Source organism: Bactrocera dorsalis, chromosome 2 (genome assembly GCF_023373825.1).
Source record: "Bactrocera dorsalis isolate Fly_Bdor chromosome 2, ASM2337382v1, whole genome shotgun sequence".
Classification (NCBI taxonomy): Eukaryota; Metazoa; Arthropoda; class Insecta; order Diptera; family Tephritidae; genus Bactrocera; species Bactrocera dorsalis.
Genome location: NC_064304.1, coordinates 29,386,820 through 29,403,531, shown reverse-complemented (window position 1 = coordinate 29,403,531; position 16,712 = coordinate 29,386,820). Strand labels below are relative to the sequence as shown.

Here is a 16,712-nt window from a genome sequence, read left to right as displayed (position 1 = left end):
ATAACAAACAGCCGAACGACTTTCTACTCCACTTCACTCCAGCTCTCTGAGAGCACTCATCAGCAACTCGGTATAAGGGAACTGTGAGACGGCCTTTAAAGCTTCTTACGAGAGACGCATTTGCAGACAAAAAAGAGAGAGATCGAAATATATGAGTTTGAAGACCTTGACCAGATGGCCGACAGGGGTAATGCTCAAAAATTCTACAAAAAGGTGCGGCGACTAACAGAAGGTTTCAAGACCAGAGCATTGTAGAACCCCCAGTGGTGATCTAAAGACCAATCAAACAATTGTAATTGAAAAAAATCCCTCGTGCAGGTCTTAAAAAGTTGTATCCTAAAGACCTGTGTAAAATTTCATGAAGATCGGTTCAGTAGTTCTCGAGAAATCTTGCCAACCGACTTCGGCTTCGATGGCGCATTTAGCACTAGCACAAGTTCTCAAGATCACCCAGAGGTGATCTAGTGACCAATGCCCAGAGAAAATTTCGTCGTAAGAATATTTCGTTTGATACTGTATTACCCTGTACATAGTGTATATGCAAAAACATGAATTTTTATGTGTTTACTATTCATTTAAAATATATTATATGTAAGCGTATGCATATGTACATAAAATATGTTCTGAATTCCTAAGTATCTACATCAACCATCCATTGAATTACAATTAACAATCTTGCCTCTCACTAGTGCTGTGAGATGTAAACTGGTACAGTATGTGCAAATATTAACCATATATATTTATATACATATACATTTGTACATACATTAATTTAGTTGTTATACAACTACACTTGAGAGCGTGTATTGTGGTGTTGGCATCACTTTGAGGCTGGCGCTCGCTTGACTGCGCAGCAGCAGTAGGCAGCGCACTACCCGCTGGTTATATGAGCAATTAAAAAGCACGTTTTTTGCATTGTGTATAGGTTCTTATATTTTTCTGAGCTTTTTTTTCACTTTACACTTTAGTTTTTCTCTTATTTTTTCATGGTTTTCATACTACCACATTCGTTTACAAAACCGCATTGTTTACGTTCTGAAAGAATTTCTTATGTTGTTATACTCTTGCAACATGTTGCCACAGAGTATAATAGTTTCGTTCATCTAACGGTAAAGTTACGTATCACCTAAATGTAAGCGAGATAGGTATAGGGTTATGTACATATATATAAATGATGAGGATGATGAGACAAGTTGAAATCCAGGTGTCCGGACTGACTCGCCATATAGTGGTAATTTTAAAAATTACTAAAACCGCAATAAATGAATAACTATATAAGCTAGAGACATTAAGTTTTACCCCCGAGATGGTATGAGCGGCCTTTATTGGAGCCGGTTCAAAATTGCATGAATCGAACCAAAGCTGCTCAAACCCCTAAGCACTGAATATGTGGTGCCCAGCGCTTATAGTTGACTTTGTATCGAAAATATCGATCATATATCGGCTAATATGTGAGTAATCTTCATAAAATTGAGAGAGCGTGTCTTATAACGGTAAATCGGGTGAAAACTCGCCCTAGACCTCATATAACTAAGCCTTTCCTACTTGAAGGTGCTTTCCTGCTTTAATCCTGGCAAGTTGCAATAGCATAAAATGTTCGGTTATACCCGAACTTAGCGTTTCCTTACTTGTTTTTATATATTTTTTCTGTTTTGAAATTTTTTTTATTCGACTTTTATAATCATTGTTTTCGACATTTTTATAATTATTGTTTTTATTTCTATTGGTAGTGTAATATTTTTTTGTTTTTTTTTTAATTTTATTTTTACAAATTTCAAATTTTCTGTTCTGTCGTTTATCTGTGTTTTTGCCAATACTGTACAATCTGCTTATGTGAGCGCATTCGCATTTCTCTTTTTATTGTTTCATTTACATATTTGCAACATTCGCATTTCTATGTGCTTGTAAGTGTATAGTTCGGTTCCCATAGGCGAATCGTTTTTAAATTCTAGCCCTGCAACGTGTTAGGCTCAGTATCTTACTAGCATTCGAAAGCTAAACAAGTGCAAAAAGTTACCAACTTTCAAAAGTTAAAGAGAATTAATCTCAAAGCGTTAAGTGCATAAGAATCTTTCACAATTGAAAGCTTAAAAATTGTAATTTTCTTACAAAAATAAAAGACCCTTGACTCAATTGAATTGCCAATAAGAAATTGTGCAAAGCTTTTGCTATTGAACTGTTCAATTTTATTCAAAACAAATTCAAACACGACAAGTATTTGCAAAAATAATTAAAAAGCGCACGCACGTGGAATCTTAAATATCGCCGAAACGTGCAGTGAATTCCGTTTGAGATCCGACAGATTTGTGCCAATGAATAAGGAGCGAACAAGAAGGCAAGCATTTACCTTTACGAAATAATAATTATTAATTTGTAGATTGATAAATAAATAATTGTAGTTCTTAAAAAAGTTGGAAACTATATAAAAAATTATATCTTGATTTAGGCTGAACTCACTTGTTTTCAAGTTAAAAGATGAGCTTTTTAACATGTTTCAAAATGAATTGTGTGGTTATATCTCCCGACAGGACCTTAATGCTGTTTTAGTATTGTTGTAGCGGCATAAAATATTCACCAAATATTTTTGAGGATCGGTAACGAGTTGACGGTTCTTGCCCGTATATAATTTCAGTTGCGTTCCGATTACCTACGATAGACCATCCCATCATTGGATAGATCCTCGATTATTTTCATTAATATTTGCTACGCCAGTAGGTTTAATAAGTTTTATTCATGCCATTACTGATAGCCATTCTTTAAGGTTTTTTAGATCTTTTTCATGACTCCATGATTATTTTTCTCCCTATTTATACTAAAACATACTTTATTAGCAAATATTTTCAATTTTAACAACAGCAAATATGTTTTAACGCTAAGTTCGATATACGTGAGATCTTGCACATAGTTATATTACTGTAAAATATGGGGAGATCGGAGACGCCGTCCCGGAGTTCTTAGAAGGGGTTTCGGTCCTCTGCAATAATTTGTAATGTTTTTAATATCAATCTATTAATGGAACTGTGGGCCCGTATCCTTTATCCTCCCGTGCTCCGGTTTTTTTTCTATGCTGCTGAGTTACATTGCCTTTTTTAACCAAAATAATCTCGAACAATTGAAATATTTGGTTTTTTCTTTTGCTAAGCTTTAAGCAAAGGACGATTGACATCAATGTAGCATTTCATGTTGACCGAAAGACCTTCTGGCAACACTCCAAATGCAACATGTCAACTTTATTGAAGATAGTATTGAGCTAAAAATCCTATTTCATCAAAGTTGTCATTTCTTAGCACTTTTTCATCTGACTGTTTTTGTTTTTAGGATGACCGGACCTTGATTTCGACATTTTATTGAGATTCTGCAACTTTTCTGAAGCTTCGTAATTAAAATTTTAAGCCCTAGTTGCTCTCCAGTACAGTCGTTGATATGGTATATTTAACGTTTCGTTGAGAACATTTTATTACAAGTTAAAAAAAAATAAATAAAACTTTCGCTTGGAGAGTTGCTTAACGCATTTTTTCAAAGTTTTCGGTAGGCAATCTTTTATGCGACAGTGTCCAAGCTTTTATTTTGTAGCTTATGTTTCATTCTCTTTCACCAAGTGCTTTACAACTGGGCGAATTCTGTATTCTGCTTGGGAAAATGATAGCTGAATGCCAATGCACTTTAAAAATTTGGAACCGGTTTCTTTACAAGGATCAAGCGCTTTATAATAAAGCTTGTCTTGGTTTGAGGTTTAATATTCAGCGCAATTGATATAAAAAACTTAAAGTTTACATAACCTAATACTTGTAGAATTTAGTTTTCGCAAATAATAATTAAATTAATAACGGTTTTTCAAAATAGTTAATATCTTTTAAATACTTATCACTTGATAAAAAGCTTGGACGGAAATATAGCCAAAAACTCGATACAAATTCGTATGAATCATCCCTTTTCTTTCCAAAAGCTTCGTCTACTTAACGATTCACGTCAAACCTGAAATTATCCTGAAATTAGTCATAAGCACCTCAACCCTCCTTACATGTGTATCTTCGCACCTTAACAACAAATACTAGATGCACATAATGCCCGCATTGAAAAGCCCCATAACCTATGCCAAGAAACTCTTTTGGGGCCAATGAAAATATCTGCAACAACACAATGCGCTACAGCAACAATTAAGCATGCTAAATAGAGCGATTCACTTTTACTTTTCTTTTCTTTTTTGCACCTTCCTCCACATGCCACAAGCCACAAGCCACAACAATAGTATCACCTTCATCAGGGGGGCCGCCGCGCTTATACACTGTGGGCTGTGACCACAGCTAATATGGTGCTGACACATGCTTACTTAATATATGTATATACATACATATGTATCTATGTGTATTTGTATGTAGAACACTTGGCAGCCGGCTTGGCTATTGATTTTCCTTAGAATGTCACATTTTTACCAAACAATTGAGGTCGGTGTGCGCTGTTGTTGGCGAATTTTGTTGAGATCATCGCAAATGCGAAATGCCACGCGTTCGACGTGAAACGAAATTTTAGTATATTAATTTTCTAGACTTAATCTTCTCGTCTTAGTAGTTATTCGGCGGTGTGTAGCATGCGATTCCTTCTTAATTTTTTTTGTTTTTATTCTTTTCCGTCATTTGAATATTCTGTGCGTCATCGGCGCTGCCATAATCACCGAATTTTAATGATTAATTTTATTGCCATAATTGTATTATAATATTTGTAGATTTCTTATCATTTTGTTCCATACGAAAATCGGTTGAGAATATTTATACATTGTGTCGAAAAAGTATCCGGAATTTGTAAATAAATATTTATTTATATATCAATATTTATTTTGTTGCCTTCAAAGTAATCCCCACCAGATGTTATACTTATGACAATGATTTTTCCAGTCCTCTAAACACTTTTCAGAAATAGTTTATGGGATGGCCTTCAGCTACTTTTGCTTTATTTCTTAGATCGACTTAAATTTCAGATTGTAATTTCAGAACAAAAAAAAAAACACACACCGAGCCAAATCTGGTGAATACGGTGGTTGATCGATGGTATTAATTGCGTTTTTGGCTTTAAATTCGGTCGCAATCATACTATTTTTGAACGAAATTTCAGCTTTATCGAGTCGAGCAAGAACGCGTTTTATACTCAAAATATCCACGAAAATCGTTCAAACGTATTCACGGGAAATGTCGAGCCCTCTTTTCATCTCTCTAATACTTGCCTGACGATTTTCAAGCACCATATCCTTTATTTTTTTTATATATTCATCAGTTAAAGAGGTTGAAGGCCGTCCAGAACGAGCCATGTCTTCAACGATCTCTCGACCGTCTTCGGAGAATTTGTAACTCCCGTAGGTTCGTGTTTTTGATAAAACTGAATCACCGTAAGCCTTTTCCAACATTCGCAACGATTCCGCGCACGAAATTTGGTTAGAAATACGAAATTTGAGAAAAATTCTTTCTTCGATATATTTATCCATTGTAAAAATCGCTGTACGCCACTTAGCAAAGTACATTTTTTTGAAGTATTATTTACCCGTGGAATTTAATTACAATTTCCGGCTGCTTTTTTGCCTTAATGTACATGCAATATTTCGCTTCAACACCCGTTATCATGCTCTCGAGTGGGGTGAATAGGGCAAATGCTAATATTTCGCGTAAAAAAGTGCGATAATTCCCACTTATATAAATGTACATATTTGTTCATCCCATATGTTCGCACTCTTTGCAATCTATCTATTAGTTAGTTGGTGCGTGTTTAATCATTTGCGTCAACTGTCACGTTCTGGGCACGTGAACAGCAGCGACACTATGGCCGCTTAAGCGAATCGTAGAGTAATTCGAGTGTACGATTTATTTAAATTGAAACAATCAAATTAGACTGACTAACGACAATCAGCATCGCATGATCCAAATTTGTAAATACTCGCCAGTATGTATGTTTGTGTGCATATCCTGATATGCCAAATAAGCACCAAACAATGCATACCTATATTATTTTATTCTCGCCCACATGTGGTCACTTCAAATTGCCATTAATTTGAGCCAAATTTTCGTCGGTTACGTGAAGTGTCACAAATTGCTTGGACACTATTTTTACACGCACTTCAAACTGTTGTTTTTCTTATGATAAGTTTTATCTTTCTCTTATCTTATCACTGAAGCAAACAGTAATATGAAATATATAACATAATTTAAGATAAAGATGCTTGGTACTTAGTTGCTTGTGTACAGAAAAAGTTTGGTGAATAATTGCATAAGTATTTAAAGTTAGGAAATCAATTTTTATGGCGTCAAAACTCCACATATTTTGTGTTAAATATTTTTCATAGAAAAGAATTCAAAAATTAGTAATTCATAATTTTCAATAAATAGCAGGTAATAAGAAATTTTTGAGGAAGAACTTTCTGTAAATTATCGGGTCTATATTTTCCAACCTTCCCTTAAGATATTAGGCCAATGTAGGCTTTTCAAAGAGTCCATTTCTTTTGGCTTGGATGCACTTTAGTTCCTGAAAACATTATTTAATTGGTTTGATACTAAATTAGGAATTCTTCAACTGTACAATCTGTGGTTGGGTCAGTCAGCCTCAGAACTGAAACTTGTTTGAATCTCATTAGCAGATGTTTTAGTAGATGGTACCAGAGAAAATCTTTTAATTTTTTCACCAGATTAACCGCCCAGAATATATACGTATTGTCAAAGTTAGGCCCTTTTAAAGGCTGATCTATGCCTTTAATCGTAGTCGTCAAATACTCGTTTCTATTTGTGAGCTTTTAAGATTGGTTTACTAAATTAAGCTAAAAATTTATTTCATTTCTTCTTAATATTCTGATTTCTTTCTGGAATGATTGTATAATATATATCACAAATATCTGTGTTGTATTATATATGTACATACATATATAGCAATGCTAGTTCTGAACATCTAAAATTTCGAATGCCGAAGTTATTATAAAATTTACAAATCTAATAAAATATTATTTATTTTTGTTAATAAAATTTATTATTTATTTGTCAATTTAATTTCGTTTGTGCTTTATTTTTTTATTTTATAGTTATCATATTTTTTTTATAATTTTTATTATTATTTAACATTTCATATTATATCTTATTATTATTTGTCCTTATTATTTTTTATTTAAATATAGAAAATAAAATAAAAAAAAAAATTTCTTTAATATTATATTTGTATTATTTCATTGTATTTTTAATTTTAATTTTAATGTTATTATTTTTTATTTTTAATTCGCAATTGTTATTCATTTTTAAGTATTTTTTTTTATTTAATTATATTTTTTATTTGGTTTTTTTTATTATTTTTTATTTATTATTTATTTTTCTTTATTTATGTATTTAGCTTTACTTTTAATTTCATATTGTAAACTTTTATTTGTATTTAGTTTTTCATATCGTTATTATTTATTTATTATATTTATTTATTTTTTAATATTTTATATGTGTTGTATTTTTATTATTTCCTTTAAATTATTTTATATATTTATTGTTTGCTTGATAATTTTGCCTTATTCCTTCAGTTGCAGCAGCGAATTTATATTTATTTATATTTTTTATTTATGTTATATTTTTTATCGTATTTCTTTATTTTATTTAATAAATTTATTTGTTTATTTATTTTTACTTATTTTATTGTATTTACTTTTTTGTTATTTTATTTAATATTTTTTTTATTATTTTATTTAATATATTTTTTTATTATTTTTTACTTATTATTTATTTTTATTTATTTATTTAGCTTTACTTTCAATTTCATATTGTAAAATTTTATTTGTCCATTTGCGTTTAGTTTTTCATATCATTATTATTTATTTTCTATATTTATTTATTTTTTAATATTTTATATGCATTGTATTTTTATTATTTCCTTTAAATTACTTTATGTACTTATTTTTTGCTTGATTTTATTCATCGCCACATGCTTTATTCCTTCAGTTGCAGCAGCGACTGCCTGCCCCTGCTACCTACCTTATCTATCATACAACAACTACAATTAAAGCGCACATGTGCCTCATATATTTTTAGAGTCTCTCAAGTTTATTGTTAATTAAAACTGATTAAAATATTTAAATAATACCGCATTTCCGCCCGCACTTCCTCAGCAAGCGCCATGAAGCGTAAACAATGCATTCAATTCGATTAATGAATGATGCTTGAAGCAAGCGCTCAAGCTTTCATAATTTCAACTCAAATGTTATCTTATATAAGCTTATGCATATAAATGTATATATATGTACATATGTATATGCGATCTTATTTAAATACTTGTCTTATTCTATTGCAAATAGTGGAAAACTTTCAATCGCGAGCTATTTTTAGCTCGATTAAGCATGAGCACGTTGGGCTCGCCCACAATTGCAACTTACAAAACAATTGTGATTTATATAAATTTCTATAACTGGATTTGTACATGTCATGTATATAGTTTGATTGCTTGTAGTACATTTATAAGGGCTTCGGGAACTAATCAGCTTGCAAAGTTCTACACTGTTTTCCAGCAAGATAAGGCGTCGAGCTAAATATAGCGCTTGTTTTGTGTTACTTATGTGTAAATAGTAAGCGATCGTACGATCCCTTTGTTTTATTTTTTTATTAGATTTTGTTTTTGTTGCTTTTTTTTATTTATTTTTTTTTTTATTTAATTTTTGTTGTTGCTTTTATTTTATTTTTTCTTTCTTAAGTTACACCGAGTAATCTTATCGCACAGTATTTTTTACACTCTTTTGGTTATTTGTTGTTGTGCGCTAAATAAAAATGTCGTTACTCAAAAATTCTATACTAAATACAGTGTGTGCAAATATGCCAGAGACGTGCCTACGAATAATAAAAAACAAAACGACAATAAAACACAACATTGTACAGCAAAATTACATACACTTACATACCTATAGTTGTGGTACATATCTACACAAATGTCTGTATGTATGTAGTACATATGTATGTGTTGCAATTTTATAACTTACTCGACTTAACGACTCTTTCTTGACATTTAACATACATGTTTATACACATAATCTCCTTTTAATCTGTAATAAAAATATATATTTTATTATTAGCACCGAACATGTGCAATTTGCTCATAGCTCTAATGCCAAAACCAGTTTTCTAGCATTTTTTCTATAAGCATATAAATGAACATGCGCCATTTTGTGGAGTAATAAACAACTTCAAGGTTTGTTTACTACAAAAGTTACGACTATTTTTAACTGCATTCGAAATTCGATATGATTTTTCCACACTCTCCCTCTCGCTCTCACGCTTTCTATCAAATATGCTTAATTTTAAAATATTGTCATTACTAATTAAGAGCTTTATGCCTTTTTAGTACATATACAACAACAATAACAGCCAATAAATTAAAAAAAATCAATAAATTCTGCGGCTTAGAATACTCAATTGAGTATGTCTATCTTATCGCCTCGAAAAAATTATAAATATTACAATGACCTTGTTTACAATTGAACAAGTTTAGCAGAACATACACACATACATATGTAGGTATTGCTACTGAGCACAATGTTCTAACTCGTATGTTAACTCCGAAGGAGGACTGGCCGCGTGGCACGTCTGCCATTCCTCGGCTTACATACTTAAGTATGTACACACCTACTTTTGCATACACTTGTCTACCTCTAACTAAGCTTATTGACTGTTTTGTAGATTTTATGCAACTAAATTTTTATATTACGCCTTCTTAACTAGTCATATATGCACATATTGCCGCCATTTGGCGTAAAGTTTAATGACCGACCTCGTTTGACCAGCTCCACTAAGTGCCATTACACACGAATATTACGTGGTCGCCGCTTGTAAATATTGGTTACGCAGCTTGTAAGCTTTTTCTTGCATTGCATTGCTACGGCTTCCGAAATGCACTTTCGAATTGCACTCTTACTCGGTTACGTGCCAACAATAACAGCTACACGTGGCATGTTGCGCCTCCAGAAGGCGCACTCGAACTCGAACCTCGTGGCTTGCACGGCTGATAAGCAGCTTCGAAGGACGCGCACTGGCACCGCTGCCAGCTTATCTTGTTTTCGTAATTGATTTACTTTTTCGTTTTTTTTGTAAACATTTAGGTCTTTAAGAGCTTATGGTCGTTTGGTGTGCGCGGTTTATTTTGCTCGATACTTTCGTAGCGCGTTTGATATAATATGCCTTACAAAAAAATGTTCTTAATTAGATGTATTGTATTTGCTTTAGATTTCCACCGTTTACCTTCACTTGTGCGCCAGTTTTTCACAGGCGCTGCCTGTGCGTTACACCCGACGCACTGCATCTCTCAAGGCGCTCGGCTAGCTAGTGGTCTACGTGCCAACTCGCGCATACATCGTGTTTGTTTTTTGTTGTTTATGTTGTTTTGCTTGGTTGCTTCGTACGGTTTTACAACAATGTTTCCATGTTGTACCTTCTCATTATGTGTGTATCCGCTTTCCCCAGTCAGTCACCATTGTTGTTTTTTCGCCTTACTTGTTTTTGTCTCGCTTTTCTGTTTACAGCTGTTTGTTTTTGGCTTATATTTCGTTATGCGCGCGCGTCGGGTGGTTGCTCAATCACCCGATATGTATATGGAGGCGCAGTCATCAGTAACCACCAGGTCGTTCGACTCGAATTCAGGTATGAATAATGCGCATTGTTTTGAAATCTGTCGCTCCGAGTCTCCACACGTTTGCTCAGATTTCTCATTTTATTGGTGAAGTAGCACAAACAATTCTTCAACTCCAACTCTACACGCTTTGTACACATACAGTTCTCAACAAACATCAATTTTTCGAAGTCATTTTCACTTATAACTTGTCTGATGACTTCATGCTGCGCCTAAATATAAGCGATTGCAGTAATTTGTTTTTTGGACTGCACCAAATGAGCTTAACTTCTGGAACTTTCGGATATTTTAATACTAGCTATAAATAATTTTGTTTAGTCATGTTCTCCAATATTAGATTCTGTTAAAATAGTTTAGTTGGAAGTTTAAATAAAGCATTTTTTTAGTTATAGGTCCAGACTTTCTTAAAACCCTCTAGAAAAGATTGTTGTATAGCGAGCAGTTGTCGCAACCAGCTGTTTAATTCAATCTGAATCCGCCAGTCTGTGTTCAAAAACTGTTCTGTTTTTCTGGGACCAGTGCGCCGCTAATGTCAGTCTGATTGGATTCCAACGTGTATACATTTGTTTTGTTTGGTTTCCAATGGAGCATTACGTGGCTTGAACCAATTCTGTTTAAGCTATCAATTTAAAATACAGCTTACAGCTCTTTCGGTCGGAGTTTAACTAGGAAATATTCTGTTCTTCTAGAGTGAAATTCTAGGGACAGAATTTTCTTTAATTGAAATAGAAATAACGATCTTATTTTCCGACTATGATGAAAAATAAATTCCAATCTTTTCCAACCACATGTGCCATGTTTTTGACGTTTTCTCAAATAATTGTATGGATTACTGCCGGTTTTACCAAACTTGGTCAAATAAAAATCCGCACACAGGACGCATCTGAAATGAGAACGGGTCACATAGACCAAATTATCGTGGTAACGAGCAATTCCAGACTTAATTTGTACGGAAGCAGCGAAATGCGTCGAAAAAATTGAAAATATTTACTATATTAGACTAGATAGCTCGAAATATTAACGGTTTCCTTCAGAGATAGAACAAAATATAAAATTTTTAAGCTCCTGCTAATCATCCTTCACGATAATGGCAACCGGCGATGTTTTTGTGCTCATCGCAAAATGAGTAACAGTTGTAGAGTCTGATAAGAGAAATATCTAACCACAAAACATCAAATAAAAAGTGTTGAACTTTAAAACAAACAGAGCTTATTTACTTTTTCTGTTAGAATTATAATAAGTGTTGATATTTTCTTCGAAATTTATCTGAATTTGCTTAACCTATACATAAGTTCGGCGTCCTTGGCTTAACAAAATATCCATCAGGGAAACTCATATAAGTCCAGTAGGGGGGAAAGTCAAGTAAATATTTGTTAAATCAGGCAACTCGCACATGTCCCCTTTCCCGGCCGCGCTCCACACTTGGCCTACGTGCGTTGTTCTTAATATTGGCACTCGTGTGAAACAAATAACTACATTGTGTACGGGCAGAGCAAAACAAAAATGCTACAAAAATATTTATCGCTCCAAGTGGAGCTGGCGTTATTGTAATTATTGTTGGTGTTATTGTGGCCCTGCACATGCACTGTCAGCATGCACCAGTCCAGCAGCAGCGGCAACGCAAAGTCAGGCAGGCAGCCAACTGTTTAGTCACCAAATAACTTACCTATATAAATATGTATGTATGTATGTATATATGTGTGTGCATTGTTTTGCTCTTTGTTGTTTTATTGCTGCCAGCGCTGTTTTGTGCGATTGCTTGTTTGCTCTTCTGTACACGCTATCTCGGGCTATCGCTCGTCGCTCACGTAGACGCCGCTCGGTGAAGTCGTTTTCAGCGATCGCGCGACTCGCCAACAAGTCAGAACTTCTTCAACCACTGAACAAGTCAGACGTCTCAGTAGAGCAAACCAAAAAATCTTAAATCTAAAAATATCTTAAAAGTGCAAAACTTTTTCCTTCAACAACTAAAGTGAACTTTGATTTGAATTGAAAGTGAGAGGCACACACACATACCTACAAACATAAAGCAGAAAGATTGTCACGTCCTTGTGAGGATTCTGCAGTGAACTCATAAAAGTGCTCAAATCGCATAAACTGTTAAACTTATTGCAATCTAGTGCTACTCTAGTGATTAGATAGCTGTGTTTAAAGCAAAGAACAAAAAATTAATATAAAGTGATAGTTATTGCTTTATGCCATTGCTAACGAAAAGTGATAACATTGTGAACTGGAAACACGAAAGCGCAATAAAAGTTTAAAATTGTTATAACTGTACTGTTATTCAGGTGCTAAATTCCATATTAAAATAAAATATATGGTGAATATAAAATTTGAAGTGCTTCTGAAGAAAAACTGCGACTTTTGCATAAATCAATAGCGAGTCGGTAGCGGAAAGAAGCAGCGCAAAGCAAAATCATATAGAAGAGGTAAATTTCAATATGAATGCCGTGGAATCGCAACGAACCTAGAGCGATTTACAAAAACATACCGTTGTGTGTACATATGTACATATGTATGCACAAAAAGCTTAAGGGGATAACAAAAATAATAAGAAGACTTTAGTTTTTAATGTAGATACTAAAAGCATATACATATGTACATATGTACCTAATTGTTGTTTTTTGAAATTTTGAAAATTAAAATATTTCCCGAAACGTTTTGCTTTGTTGCAAAAAAAGTCAAAAATTTAAATTTTAATTAAATAATAAAATTTTAATTTTGCCTTTTTTTGAAAAACTAAATAAATTCAAAAATTTTAAACTGACTCATGCCATTTTCGAAAAGCTAAATAAACTCAAACATTTTAAACTTGCTCATGCCATTTTTTCAATAGCTTAATAAAGTCAAAAAGTTTAAATCAACTTATGCCATTTTACAAAAATTTCACTGAAAATAATTCTTAATTAATTTCACTTAAGACCATGCGTCTTTGTTATACTTATTTTTAGTTTTATGCACTGTGCTTTAACATGCTTTCCGCAATTGAAATTACGTCAATGCGGCAAATCGAAGCTCTTTCTTCGTGTCTTCCATACGCACCAACTTCGTTTGGCTGCGGCATCTATTTGCCCAATGCCCGAGTACATTTCCAGCAGAAAGTTGTGTAAAATTCATATCGATAATAAATAAACACACAAGCATACACTACCAATATGCAAACATATAGTATATTTATGTGTTGTGGTACAGGCATTTTCTACACATATTGAGGTTATGTCAGTTGCCTACATACCGCATATTGGGCGTTCGTCTCTCTTTTGTTGGTGGCACACAGAGTTTATGCGCATTATCTTGGAGCAGCGTCACAGTAGAGAGTTCCAATATACACAAATACATGTACTTTATAGTTTGAAATGTAATGCTTTGCGCTATGCTCCCGGTATTCTAGTGTGCTGGCGGTTGGGCGTAGGTAGAAATTGATGTTGAAGCATAGAGGGGGTACTTGATTGGGTTGGAAAAGCGTATTTTGAAAAATGTGCTTGCTCTGCTGATTGCACCTTTTGTGCCCGAGTGAAGAGTGTGTGTGAGCGAGACGCATATATACCAAGTAAAATGAAAAATTAAAGTGACGATGTTCCAAAAGTCACGTAAACACATTTTTTACGAATCAATATGGATTTTAGTTTTTTTTTTTAATTATATGTTTAGCATATGATATGATATTAGAGAAATTTGGCAGTTAATTGTCACTCAATTAAGCACAGTCGCAAAATTAAGGGGGGTAAGTGATCAAATTCAAGGAAATGGTTTTGATGAACTTGAAAACTCTTACTTTTAAATATAAATTAAATATGTAGAATTATGAATTTTGAATTTAGACAATTAAATTCGGAAATAAATAAATAAATAGAATTAAAAAAAATCATAAAATAATAAAAATATTATAAAACAGTACAAAAATATTAAATAAAAGAAGAAAAATAAATAAGTAAGAAAGTTTTAAAATAAAAAATTTTAGTTATTATATAAAAATTGAAAAATGTAAAAACAAAAAAATCGAGAATAAAAAATTAAACAAAAAATAATAATAATAAAAAAAAAATAATAAAAAAAATATGATAAAAAAAATATGATAAAAAAATATAATAAAAAAATATAATAATAAAAAAAAATAATAAAAAAATAATAATAATAATAAAAAAATAATAAAAAAAATCAAGCAAAAAAAGGTACAACAAAATCAATGAAAAAAAATACCGGTATATGTTTATGTAAGTTTGTCTGTTTTTGTAATGGAAATTACCATCAATATTCATAATTGAAGCCAATAAAAGCCGGAGCAATTGATGTCAATTAACAGAGTGTCCTCTTAGATAATACTTATGTAGGCCTTTCAATTGATTTGAGACAAATTAATACTGACATGTGCAAAATTAGACTTTCATTGGTTAATATTACGAAGCAGAGAATAAAACAATTAATAATTTTCCTTTATTGGAATTTTTTCATTTTCGAAAATATTTAATGTTTTTGTAATATTTTTCTTTCCCCCAAAAATATTTACATTATTCAAGAGCTCCCTGTACTATTACTACTACAAAATACACAAACGAAAAATTTGTCAACCGTTTTTCGACAATACTGGTTTGTCACATTTTCTCCTATTTTTTTCTTATTATTTTCATTTAATTAACATTTGAATATATACTTGATATAAAAACAAAATTGAAAATGTTGAAAAAGAATTTTGGCAAACGTAAAAATCTAACCTCGTTTTTATCAACGTATTTCTCCTGTTTCTTTCAGATATCAAAACAATCTTCCAGCCCCAAAACAACCGGTTCGTCGCCATTAGAGAACAAGCGTGTTTTACAACCTAAACAACAGCAGCCGCAGCAACAACCCCAAAAAGTTGCCAACAATTCAGAAACTGCTCCGGCGCATACTAATCCAGTTGCTGATAGCAATAAAAGCAACAATCCAAGCACCGACAGCAGTAAAGCAGCAGCAGCAGCCACTCAGCCCGAGGTAAACGCAACAACAGCGTTAAGCTCAACAGCAGCAGCCCCGGCGGCAGCAGCACCAGCAGCAACAACTATTGGTGAGTGTGTGTAAAGTGCAGTTGTTATTGTTTTTTTTTTTCGTTTTTTTTTTTATCAACTTGTTTTTGTCGATAAAAGTATTCAGGTAGAAATGTATTTTTGCGTTGGTGTGCTAGTGGCTAGAATATAAAGTGAGTCCAACACGAAGCTGGTAGCGATGAGGAGTGGCGTGTTGTTTTTAACTTCTCCTTTTTTTTTATCTGCTTTACTCGTTTTTTCATTACACCTGTTCCAGCCACGTTTATATACGTGCTGCCAAAACAACAACATTTTTCTCTCTTTGTTTTTCCTTTCACAATTTTCGGCTTTGAATTGCGTTTCAATAAATTCGCACCGATGTGCCAAACCTGCTTAGGAATTACCGACATCTCGTTGGTATATCGTATTTATATACATTCATATTTGTTGTTTTTTTAATATACCTTTTTATGCTTTTAATACACAGACATATACATATGTATGTACATACAATATTTTGCCTATTCAAATTTAGTCAGTTTGCTTTTTAGAAGAATAGTTAATAAAAAAATAATTTAAATATTAATCACGTAGCGAATATGCGTTTGGCGTAAACAAAATTTGTCGAAAATGTGAAGAATAACTATAAACAGCATACGCAATTTTTCATGTTAGAGAAAGATTTCCATATGTGAGGTTAAGTATACTAAGCACATTGTTTTTATAAATAGCTGAGCTTTATAAAACTGAGTTTTTTGAACCCACTCAAGCCGCTATTGCAAGCACACATTTGATTTGATAATCCAAAAAATACTCTGAAATTCCCTAAAAATATATAAAACTCAAACTAATCTTCTAACCTCAAAATAATTCCGTCAACAACTCTTTCATTTGTTTTTTTTTTTTTTATTATATAGACCTTTACTATAGTTGTAATTATTTAAAACAATTATATTAACTTCCCACTTTCTTGCTGCCCTTTCCAGTTGTACCCCCCACAGACGTAGCACCGACTGCGGTTGTGAATAAAGGCAAGAAAGTCAATCAAAAGGTAAGTCAGAAACATTATACTACTCTCTGCGACCTCCC

General features: G+C 32.8%; 1 protein-coding gene and 1 long non-coding RNA gene across 5 annotated transcripts in view; one reads left to right on the top strand and one right to left on the bottom strand.

Annotated features, from left to right (window-relative positions):
- The window catches only part of LOC105231919 (la-related protein 1), a 51,539-nt gene that overhangs the window by 25,862 nt on the left and 8,965 nt on the right, over positions 1 to 16,712 (top strand). For all 4 annotated transcript variants that reach the window (XM_049448244.1, XM_029552616.2, XM_049448246.1 and 1 more), the window contains 2 exons: positions 15,370 to 15,664; positions 16,610 to 16,674. In XM_049448244.1, coding sequence (XP_049304201.1) covers positions 15,370 to 15,664; positions 16,610 to 16,674 — 360 coding nt within the window. The remainder of the gene's footprint in view (positions 1 to 15,369; positions 15,665 to 16,609; positions 16,675 to 16,712) is intronic.
- Positions 8,670 to 10,349, bottom strand: LOC125776429 (uncharacterized). Its single transcript, XR_007421702.1, has 2 exons — positions 10,233 to 10,349; positions 8,670 to 9,040 (listed from the first exon to the last, which is right to left on the bottom strand). It is a non-coding gene; the product is annotated as an uncharacterized LOC125776429 (long non-coding RNA).